This window comes from Chroicocephalus ridibundus, chromosome 16 (genome assembly GCF_963924245.1).
Source record: "Chroicocephalus ridibundus chromosome 16, bChrRid1.1, whole genome shotgun sequence".
In the NCBI taxonomy this organism is placed as follows: domain Eukaryota; kingdom Metazoa; phylum Chordata; class Aves; order Charadriiformes; family Laridae; genus Chroicocephalus; species Chroicocephalus ridibundus.
This window is the reverse complement of record NC_086299.1, coordinates 11,556,672-11,568,647: the sequence shown is the minus strand read 5'-3', so window position 1 is coordinate 11,568,647 and position 11,976 is coordinate 11,556,672. Positions and strand designations below refer to the sequence as shown.

Below are 11,976 nucleotides of genomic sequence, written 5' to 3'. Positions count from 1 at the left end.
AGCAGCAGCGCTACCAGGTTCAAGGCCCACATCTCCTCAGTTCACATGCTTAAGTCAGTTTTGCAAAGCCAGCCAGAAAGCGGAATGGAACCTCAAAATGCAAACCACCTCTTTCCACCGATGCCAGTAAAAATGCCACGAATACACGGGATTGGAAGTTTTGTTGGAAATACATGAACTGCAACAGAATCCTAATCGTCTTCCCATTTAGTATTTGCATTTTCAACCCCATACAATAAGACAGAATGCAATGCTGCTGGCAGTCTCTAGAAAACACACAATTCTAGCACAAAGGAGCACATAGGTAGACATGTAGAGGTCAATACAACTTGGGAGGATCCCATAGGTCTTTTGGGGTTCCCTATGGGGGATATTGAGGGGTTTTTGTGTCCCGTGGGTGGGGTTTATAGAATGATAGAATGGTTCAGGTTGGAAGGGACCTTCAAGATCATCTAGTTCAAAGGCCCCTGCCCTAGGCAGGGACACCTCCAACAAGAGGTTACCCCATTTTCCGGAGTTACCCCGGGGAAAGCGTTACCCCTCGTCCTATCATTACATGCTTTGATGAAGACAGCCTCCCCAACCTTCCTGTACGCCCCCTTCATGGACTGGAAGACTGCTATAAGGTCTCCTCCGGGCCTCATCTTCTGCAGGCTGAACAACCCCTTGTCTTTCGGCTCTTTAGGATTTTTTCCTGCAGCTTCCTCATCTTTTGCAGACACGTTACTTCAACAGACGTCTTCAGCGGGGGCTGTTATGTCATTATTATACTGCTCCATGGTCTTGATGACAAAACGCAATGATGGTCCTTGTCAAACATTTTATCTCCTTCTCTTCTTCTTTTTTCGGGTTTTGCATCAGAAGGTTTGCTGTTTTCAGCAGGTTTTTTGACTTATGCTCTTTGTTGGAGGGCTTGTCCGACTTGGTTTCTTTTGGATGGTCTTTCTTGGCCTTTTCCTCCTTGGCTGGCCTGGTTTCTGGGTCATTTTTGTCAATTCTGGGTGAACTTTCCATGGGGTAACAAGAGCCTTCTCATTGTCCTTGGCAACCCCTCCTTCACTTTTTTCACAGGAGGTTCCTGTGAAATACTGAAGAGATTCTTCACGATCGGTGTCCAGCTTCTCTTGGGAAGCTTTAGCTGTGTTGTCTTTCTTGGGAGGAACGGCCACCTCTACTTTCATCTTTGCATTTCCTTCTCTTTTTTCTCCTTTTCAGACACCGATTGGAAAGCAATAGAATCTGCTTCCAAAGGCTCGTCTCGCACAGGAGTGGTGTCATCTCTGTCTGGGAGTGTGAACAGAGAGCCTCTTTTAACGTCTTCTGCTGTTACTGGCTCTCTTGCTTTTCTCACACCTGCTAAAAACTCAGCATTGGGAAATCCTTTATTCTCGTCCCCTTTTCTTCTCTTCCAGTGTTTTTTACATTCGTTTCCTTTGCCATCTTCCAGTGGATATTCCATGTCCTTCTTATTTGATTTTGGTGGATCTTTGATGCCGTGGCGCGCTCTTCCAGGAGGTTTTTCAGGGTCATGTCCGTCTCCATTATGACTTCTGTGGCTTTGCCCACCAGGATAGCCTTCCCTGCATCCCCCAGCATATGGCAAATTCTCTCGTCCGGTCCCAGGTGGACCAAACCTATCTGGAGAAATGGTCTCTCTATTTACTGGTGGTCGAGGTTGAGCGCCAACAGCAAAGCCCTTGTAAAAGTTTTCATACCATTCTCTATAGTTCTTTCCCCATTCTCTGTAACTCTCCTTTTCAGATGGATCTCTGAGGTCAACAGATCTGCCATGGTAAGCTTTCATATCATAGGGGGGAACTTCTCAGTATCTGTTAAAGTACTGCCTTTCTCCATCCCCTTGAGGTGTAGTCCGTTTAGTGGGAGACTGGCCTCTAAACGCTGGAGACCTTGATGGTGAATGGTATCTTCTGTATGGGGGTGACCGTGACCTTGAACGGTGATAACCGTGTGACCTTGACCTAGAGCGATCGTTACGACGCTTCTCTTTGCCTCTTCTTGGATAGGGTGGTGATCGTGAGAAGGAAGGAGAACGGGAACGACTAATGGATCGAGAGTAGGAGCCAGAGTGGGAAGAACCTGATCTTGACTTGGCGTGGGTATACGAACTTCTAGAGTGAAATGAAGCCCTATAGGGAGAATTGGACCTAAGAAAAAAACCAACACAAAAACAATAAATGAAGTTAATTCACACCAGTCACTCTCCCGTTTGGTTTTTTTCCTCCCAAAATTAGTTGTTTGGGTTTTTTTTTCCCCTCTCCATATGCTTATGTCAAAGCTGCTTTCAGCTGCTGACATAACGCTACTGCCGATTGAAGAACGTGATAACATGTAAAAGTTTCTGCTTACAAGACAGAACACCTGCTGCTTTGATAGTGTAAAAGCATAGAGGAAGGGTAAGTCTATATCCACTCATTTCTGTCACATGAACGACCGCAGCTATTGATTGAAGGTGCCGTATACTGGCTTCTGCTGGTACGTGGAGGCACACGTGTTTCACTACTCGGGCACGACACGCAGTGCAAATCCTTTTTGGTGCAGTAAGACGCCAAGAGAGCAAGTCTTAATGGTTACAGTGCACTATCAAACATCAAGAAGACACGATTCAGCCTGAAGACAGTAAAGGTCAATTTTAAAATGCCCGCTCAGTCGATTTAACTTCACTACTGATTTGGCAATTTGTACAAGATGCAAAATACGGCAAAAGACGGATTGTGCGGCAATCCGACATACAGGGCACTTCTAGCCAGATGTCCTAGGAAAATTTTGCACATCATAGCTCTAACCAAGGATAGTGACGGCTTCTGAACTCAGCCTCTAGTACTATGACCCATTGCCATTACTCTAGGAAAGGTACTGGCAGCGTCACTAATAGAGCTATTCAGACTGCCGCCCGCATGATTTTTGGGGATCGAAGACGTCAGCTACCCTGAGCTTTCTCTTCACAAGTTTTGCTTTTATTATTTTTTAAAGAACCATTTCACGTTATTCCGTGTATGTTCCTTAGCATCATTCCTCCCCTTTAGTAAGAGAGCTTTAGTAAGAGAGACACCTGCTCCTTAACAACTGCTGCCCAATTCTATCCATCTGTCTACTGTAACCTCTGCCCTATGTGAGCTAGTACCCTACATAGGAAACTCCCATCGCAGCTAAAATCAAGTTTTTCAGCTCTGTTTGGCCAGCAATCAAAAGGGTGGCTTTCCTTTGATTCTATTTCCTTTTTATATGTAACTACAGTTTCCTCAAAAACCGTTCATTTTTCCGAGTCCTCTTTTCAATCATGTACCAGGGTTTTATGTTAAATAATGTCACGGCAAGCACAGACTCCCTCTGTCAAAGCCAATTCAAATTAAGCCATTTAAAAATTAATGACCACTTGTATTCTCCACAGCTATCTGGGCATACTTTCTTCATTGTAAATCAGCGGTTGTGTAAGTTAGGTGTTATGGCCTCGTTACAAGCAGTAATATATGGAATTGCTGTGGAATACTTACAGTTCCCAGCCTGGTCCACCACCTGCTGAGCGAGGTGTACTGGCTCTCGTTGGATGACCTTCTGGAGTCGGGAGAGGAAAAAGAGGAAAATCCCATTCAGTGTATCTGAAGGCAATCTTTTTAAAGAAATTCTGAAGTTATAGTCACGTACCAGTCGTGGGCACTGATTGTCCTTGGGGGCCCGGAAGACTTGGGAATGCTGGTTGTCTTCGTACAGGAACCTGACGGGCCTTGTCAGTAAATGCAAACGGTTGGAAAACAAGCTCCACTAAATGCAAGAATCACTGCATATGTTGAAATACAACTTACCTTCTCTTTCAACAAACTGCTGACTGACCGCGAGGAAGATGCAGAAGGCTCAGCAGCAGTCACCAGAGCAGCAGGAGGTAATACGCTAGCGGCATTGCTACAAAAAAAACCCAAATTTTTATTGTTCAAGCAGTCTTTTGAAGTGCTACTTGAAATGGGAAGTCCAAGGTGAGAAAAGGCTGACTACTGTAAATGGACAAAAAAATTTACAAAATAGTCTTCACCAGATTTACAAAAGTGAAGTTGGCCGATTCCAAATGCAGCGCTGTCGAGAAGTCCATGCGGACTGCTGGCAGTTAAAGAGAAAGCTCACTGGAAACGTATTTCATTCAGGTAGCTGCGCAGGAAAGGATTGGAGTACGTTTAACCCCCAGAGAGAGCCTCAGTTGTGGAAGATGGAAACACTGCAATTCTGTTAGGAAATGTTTCTGTGCTACTTCAGGGGCTGCCTTAGAGGTTCTTTTGGACTGTGATCCTTTGTAGTCAGCGGTACGGCTGAGCCTGACACTCTTCTGGACAGAGTGGCTGTTTGCACCCAAGGCACACAGTCAAAGGATATAAGCCCTGAACAATAGCACAGGTTTTTCACGTATTTTCCGATGACTTCATGGGTTGCACACTTAGACGGTCATGTTTGTAAATACTTCACATTTACAGTGCTTCAGTGTTTATTATCCAATCGGTATGCGTCGCTGACTACGCTGCGTATTACTGAGGGTGACTCTGACTTATCATGAGATCGAGGACAGAAATACTGTAGAAAGAAGTTCTGTGAAAACACCTGGCCTATTTTACCCATAACTGTGCTTTGACACTTTTCATGAAAATGTTATTTCCTCAGGATTAAAGAGAAATCAACGCACTCAAGAAGGTTTGCCATAACAAAATGGTTTCTTTAGGGATTGCTAGCCGCTTCAAATGAAAGGGCTCCTGGGGAAAAAGCGTTCCTCTCTCAGGGTAAGCCTGTACGCAATGACTGATAAGGGAAGCAAACAAGCAATACTTGTGAGAACATTCTTGCAGGAGGCACACTTCCAACTCACCAAAGTGTCCTCATTCAAAGCGAGGACTTTCACAAAACAGAACTTCCGCAGTTATCTGGAACTGTCACTAATGAGACATAAATCGCTGGCGGAGAAGCTCAAGAAGAGGAATCTAACTTTGGCATCTGGGTGTCTCTCACATTCATGTTGATCTACAGATTTACTTACTGAAAAGGTCCAGGAGGTGCAACAGTCATGAGTGGTGGTGGAGGTGGTGGCGGCTGCTGCTGCTGCTGCTGAATGGTCTGGTGGAGCCCTTTTGTGTAGCCCGTTCCATTGCTGAAGTTGTTCACAGCCTAGAGGCAGAAAAACATTTACCACAAGGTAATATGAAACTTCAGTAGATGCATGAACAAAAGCCTCCACAGAGCAAAATTACTTGTGTAGTCCTGTACACGCTGTCAATCCTAAAATGAATCAACATAGAAATACACAAACACATCGCCTTAAACGCTGATAGTAACAACTGGTAACTCAGAGTACCTGTATTTAAAATACTTCAGTGTTAACACCGAATTGGAAAGTAAGGCAATCATGTTAAACAAAAGCGCGACCTGGATTTGCCCCATTGTCTCCAAAGAGTTCTCAGCTTCTCTAACAACAGATAATGGGTTTGAAAAGTAAATGCAGCCTATTTAACTTAGCGGTTTTTGAGGAGATGTAAATTAACATTTTCTCCCCTTTTGGCTTTTTGCAAACAGACTTTTCTTACAGTTTACGTAAAAGTCATCCTGTTACCTTGCGCAGGAACTTGTTGGCAATTAAAGCATCAGGGGAAACGTCTGTCTGATGACACGTTGGGCATGTGTGTTCCTCAGATTCCAGCAATGCTGTTCTGATGCCTGTGCATAATTAGAATCATCAAAGTAGGTTTAGCCAACGTAAGGAAATTTTGGGGGCTCCAATCAATCGTAAAAAGACTTATATGATTAATGGGGGAATATGGTCTTGAATTGAGGGCACGAAGCGATGAATGTTCAATAGTGTAACACATCTCTAGGACGCAGCAAAAAACTGTGCCGTTTTGATATTTCACTAACGTAACATTTGAAGACGGCTGCGCCTGGATGTTTCGACTATTCTTTTTGGCAGTCTCTAGTGCAGTGGTGGTGCACTAGATGTGGTGGTGGTGCAGGCACCACCCTCCAGGTTAATGAATAAAACACACCTCAAAAGAACATCCGTAGCCTCGAGTTCTGAAGGTTTTAACCAGCTCTCCCGTGGAAAAGAATGTGGCTTAAATGCCTAGCTATCGGTTTGTGGCAGACCACAGTACGGTTGGCTGTACTGAGCCAACCAGAGTTGGCTACACGATTTTGTGTGAGAGAAAGGGCTGTGAAAAAACCTAAATGCTTTCAATATCTAATGCTGTAATCACCTGCGCAGCTAGGCACTCTCCTCGTGCTCGTCTGCATGTAAAGGGGATTTAAACAGATACGTAAAAAAGGAAAAAAGCTTTCTGTCTTTCTTTTTTGTCCTTTATACGAGAAGAGTCCTTTCCTGTCCAGTGGACACTTAAGTATGGAATAGAACTGGTAACAAAGAAATTTGTCATCTTCTGTTTCTGCTCTCAGAAAGTCAGATGTGGTGTTTGGAATGAACAAACAGGGCAGGAACACTTACATTCGTCACAATAACTGTTTCCACAGCAGGGAATAATGGCTGCATCAGTCATTATCTCTTTACAAATGAGACATAACAACTCAGCTGGAACAGGGTCTGAGGAGGTGGAGGAGGAGGAGGAGGAGGATGGCTCCCCTAGTAAGAAGGGAGGCTTCTCCTTCTTTCCTCTAGCGTAAGCTTCCCTGGAGGGTGGGGCGGGGAAGGAAAAAGAAAAAAGTTAACGATGGGTACAGGAAAACTTTTCCAAGCTCTGAAGTTCCAGGGGCATGAACAGTAGGACCGCCCTATTTTAGTACGAGGAAGTATCACGGATTTTGCGGTTAACATACAATGGCAATGCTTCCTCCCCCGTGGTTACAGATGCCGGCCAACTTGGCTGCATTTACGCATGATTTCTCTCCTTCACATTTTGGTCAGTCCAGTTAGTTCCATACTTACGCATTAATAATTGGTATCGCATATGTTCCGCTCTTTGTCAGCATAGCGCCCTTTGTATTGGGATCTTCCACCTCCATCATGAAACTCCTTGGAATTCCTGTGCTCTTCTTAATTCTGGGAACAGGCTTAAAATTTTTGTCCTGTTCAGAAAAGAAATGCGGACATAGCTCACCTGAAGACCCACACTGAAAATGACACTTTGATGATTAATTTAAGCAGCAAAAGCCCTTAATCCTCTCCTTTTACCTAGCCTAAGGGTTACTCGACTAAAATACTTATTTTCCTACGGGAATACAGCCAGGACGTTTCAAAGACTTGAGCAGCATTTTGAACTCAGTGGACATTCTTTTGCTTAACTTCAGCTTCCGTAAGCGTTACACATCGCTTAGCTCACCATCCGCTCGGAGAAGAGGCACAAACCCGCTCCTCCTCCACAGCGCAATTCAGGGAGGGAGAGCCCAATTCAGGGCTCTGAAGCAGTCACTGGAGAAACTTACGTTCACCATCGATACGTACGAAGGTTGCGCATGCATTCCCCAACTAACGTTACATGGCGTGAATAGTATTGAAATATATAAAAATGCGTATGACAGTTCACAGAGAAAGATCTAGGGACATATTTAATATCTACGACCAAGACAAAGGAACATTTTACATTTTAAATTCCAGGTTTCCCTTGAATTTTGAAGGGGTTTGCAACATTGCCCTATAACCTCTGTATTTCACCCCAAGAGAAACAATTCCTAATATGACTGTTCATGTATTTGTTACGTAACTGCCACGTGAAAAATGAAACGCAAAGTACCACAAGAAGTCCCCCGCAGTCTTACCCCAGTCGTTGGGCAGTTCTTTATGTAGTGGCCAGGTTTTCCACAACGAAAGCATATGTAGGATGGCGGAGGTGTACCCCAGGGTTTCTTCATGTAACTAAAAGGTTTTTGAGAAAAGAAGAAAAAGGTACGCATGTGTCTCTCTCGTTAAAACAAGCATCTCTACAATTTGTCCAGAATCTTCAAAGAACAGATTTGACGTTATCGACACTTACTTGATTGGATCGTATTCACGGCAAGACTGTATCATCATAGCTTTTATTTTCTCTTCTTCGGAAGCATTGGCTTCAGCCAGATTGTCCGTCTGTTTAACAGGTAAGCATTTGACACACGCGTTAGAAACACATTTGCGCCCACACAGCCAGAGACGACACCACTCACCCCATCCTGTAAAGAGCAGCACAACGCTAGCTGGGGCTGCATGAAAACAGCTGCTTATAGAAAATACTGTTGTCCTGAAGATGTTTTGGGGAGCCCTTACGCCATCACATGATGTTGATGTGCCCGTTAACCTCCTGGAAAAGAGCGTTCTTGGGCACTCAAAACCTTGGGCTCTGTTTGCACCTCACATAAAGACTCGTGTAGCCACTCCAGTTTTCTTCCAAGCGCACTGAAGCCATGTGTAGAAATAATTACGCTATGCACTACTCTTCAACTGATGTTTAAGCTCCAGACTACTGGAAGGAGGAGATATCCACTGTACGTTTAATGGAGAAAGATGTACGCAACTATCGTTATTTACGCTTTGCAGCGTTAAAAGTACACTCAACTCAAGAGTCGGGGAAGCTGTTTCTGCTTGCTGAAATTCAGCTTCAGACGCAGAAGCGTTAAAAGGAATCAAGCTTTTTATAACCCCTCAGCAAGACAAAAGACTCTTTGCAGTAGAAGTTTGACCGTCGTGTGCTCTCGGCAGTCCAAACCGCGTGTTCTCCCCCTACTAACTTCTTCATATTAAGCGATTTAACCACAGTAAGCAAAACCTGCAGGTTTTTTCCACTTGACTGTGTCCTTCTAACATACAAATTGTAATGTAAGTCTTGTGTACCACTAGATCTTCAAATTATTGAAGCCCGCTGGATTTATTTAAGCAGCATTTCTTGAAACGCTTTGATTAGACACAAGTGCAGTCACAAGCAGGGTCTAAGGGAGTGACTGTCAATGATTTTGACCTTCAAGTACCCATCCTTCAGAGCAGCCACTCATGGTTTTGGTTTTGTATGCATTCATTGACAAAAGCAACAAACTAGTTTCTACGTTTTATTCAATGGTTGTTTCTTAGACGTAGTTTTTTCTCAACAGTAACATAATCCAGATGGACATCTCTGAAATCATTTCTACTAACGTTTAGAGAAAACTTTACAGGTGCTTGACTCGTTTGTTTCCAACAACCGAAACGGTTTACAAAGCACGTCCAAAACCCACAAAGCATTACTAGGAATAGACCAAAATTGAAATACGGCATTTAATACATCGTAATAACAAACCAGAAGACTGATAACACATTGCCTCCATGCTAAGCCAGTCTGCACTAAAGAGGTTAGAGAAAGTAACAACTTTGAGCTGCCGTATTTTTCTGAAATACTTAAATTGTCTCAAGAGCTTAAACGTGTACCCCACGGGGACAGTTTTTCACATTTTAGAGTAAAACTTCACGTGAGGTTACAGAACCTCACAGACAGGACACGTTTAGGGACAGCACTGATGGAGACCAATGTCTTTTGGCGGCTACCTTCCAAACCCTTTCTTTTTTTCTTTATTCCACCCCCCACCCCACCCACCCCCAGTTGTGCACATTAGGAAATGTGTCTCACGCTGCAGTGAGAGAGGGAAGAAGTTCCCAGCGGGAAAAGATTTCTCTTTCTTGGAAATGAACTCCCGCCTTTACGTTCAGAAGAAAGAACTGGCTCTGCTGCATTAGGCCCTGCCTTCTCTAATCTTTGTAACTTTAAAGACTAGTGTTTTAATTGGCTAGCACTACGCCTTTTCACCAGGTGCAACCGCTAGCGCTCTCCCAGACAAAGTTACACATTGTTGAGCAAAAAATGCAGGCAGTTCCATAGCAAAACACGGTATTACAACAGTTTCAGGAGGTCACATCTGCTAATACGCCACACGTGCACATTGGCATATTCCGATAAACGATTAGGTACCTTTTCAGAATTTACACAGTCTGCGTGCAGACCAATGAGTTTGTGTTGTTCACAACGCAAATTTTGTGTTGTGAATTTATGAAGCTGTGCAGCTCTCAAAGAGTGGATCTGTGACTATAATGACTGGCAATTCAGAAAGAGCCACGCAAGTGGCCCTGTTACAGAAACGCTTCTATTTTGGCTGTGGCAAAGCCCCCTGAAATGTCCGTAACTTGCAGCCAATTACGTTCTTCGGTAAAAAATGTTTTCGTTTCCAACGCAAGATTAACGAGATGTATGAAAACCAGGAAACAGCATGTGAAGGGCTTCTGTTTTGTGTCTTGAAGATGAGTAATCCTGCAACGCCACGTTGAGGCTGATAAGGTACTCCCCTTCTCTCTGCCCAAACTGGGAACTACTCTTTACAGGAGAGGATCGAAATACACACGCATTTTAAAGTTAATTAAATACTTTAAATTATTAAAAATTAAATGAAAGTTCTGTTCACATTACAACAGCTATCCAGCTATAGACCACAGGATAAGATTTGAAAATACAAAGCAAACACTCTTGGGTTGTGGGGTTTTTTTTTGGGAGGGGTAAGTATTTGCCAAGATTATATACATATATATTTACCTTCACAAGCTGGGCCAGAGGAAGAGGTGCAGGAGAGTCATCAATCTGTTCACAAAAAATGAAACACATATTCAAGTTCCACAATCAAAACACAGCGATAGTTCACCTCTACTCTAGTCTGAGAGCAGCGCTATATCCTCTGAGCGACACTGAAAGAGGCGTTTCAAACCCAGTGTAATTTGTCTTTGTCCAAAACAAAGTCCAAAACTATGAGAGCTTAGGAGTGCCCGTGTGGTTAATGAGAAGAAACTAAATGAATCAAACCCGCTTGAGATCAGCTGCTTGCTCCCGAATATCTCAGAGAGGGACCCTTGTCAAATGCTCACAACTGCTTAAAAGTCGAAGGGGTAAGGCGGCTGTCAATTTTCAGCTGAAAAGGTTTTTAAAAATACATTTATTTGAGAAGGAAGCATCACTGCGGGAAACTTCTCTTCGGTGTGGTTTGTAAACTCATCGTTAATTTCACATCATTGATAAAGGCACATGGTTACGCTTCTAGGAACAGAGTACAGCTGCCTGTCAGAATAAAGCACCGGCACATCGGCCCTGGAACATGAACTCTGCCCCTGCGCTCAAGAAGTTTAAAAATGCCACGCTCGCCATACCCCACAAAGCCCAAACAAAAACAGCAATCCAAACCATCAGCCAATAAAAATAACCCACCACTTTGTCTAGAAAAAGAATAAGCTGCTCAAATTACTGAAATGAAGGTGTTCACCACGACAGAGATCCTTGCAGTCACTGGCACAGCCACACTAAAAGGATCCCCTTCCTCGCTTTGGCTGTAGTAACAGCAGGAGGCAGCACACATTTGCAAGCGGGCAATGACAGCTAACGTAAGACCAAGGCGATGAAGAAATAGCCAAAGAATAGGCTTTTGTGCATCCTTTTTAAAAAAACCTTAACTAATTTTGAGTTTGTCGCTTTACGGTACAGCAATAATTGGCAAGCTTTCCAGTGATTTGTTCCTACCACACTAAGATCCAGGTTCTGCTTTGAAATACATACAGAAACACGTGTATTTCAATCAAAACAAAACAAAATCCCCACACTTTTGACCAAGACCTGAGGTAGATTTAAGATTAAACCTAATTGTGTCCCCAACACTAGAAGCACGTGAGGCTGCACTGATTTACACTGAGAGAGAGGACACGTAACGAGCGATGCAAGGCTTCTGCCCTCCCTCCTTTTGTTTTTTGGGGGCTTTTTTGAGACACCTCTGTCAGCTGGTGCTAAGTTGCTACTTAGAAATATAACGCAGACATGCCAGGGAACACACGAGGCTAAAAGAATGGGAACTTTCTTTATGAACATGTGATTTGTGTTTACACACATGCTAGCAAACAACGAGAAAAATAGTTCTTCTCAAGAAATAAATAATGCCTCGCACCATTCTAGTGAAGAAAAAGCAGTTCTACATAAAATAAAGAAGAAAAACTAGACCCACCACACAGTA

General features: G+C 43.6%; 1 protein-coding gene across 1 annotated transcript; it reads right to left on the bottom strand.

The window, feature by feature from the left end:
• Positions 1-1,177: 1,177 nt before the first annotated feature.
• LOC134524279 (E3 ubiquitin-protein ligase RBBP6-like) lies at positions 1,178-10,559 on the bottom strand. Its single transcript, XM_063354132.1, is given in 9 exon segments — positions 1,178-2,165; positions 2,718-2,773; positions 5,074-5,160; positions 5,603-5,706; positions 6,488-6,669; positions 6,926-7,065; positions 7,756-7,852; positions 7,971-8,059; positions 10,521-10,559. Coding segments are annotated over 8 exon segments (1,692 nt in total). The 5' UTR covers positions 8,009-8,059; positions 10,521-10,559.
• Positions 10,560-11,976: the final 1,417 nt, after the last annotated feature.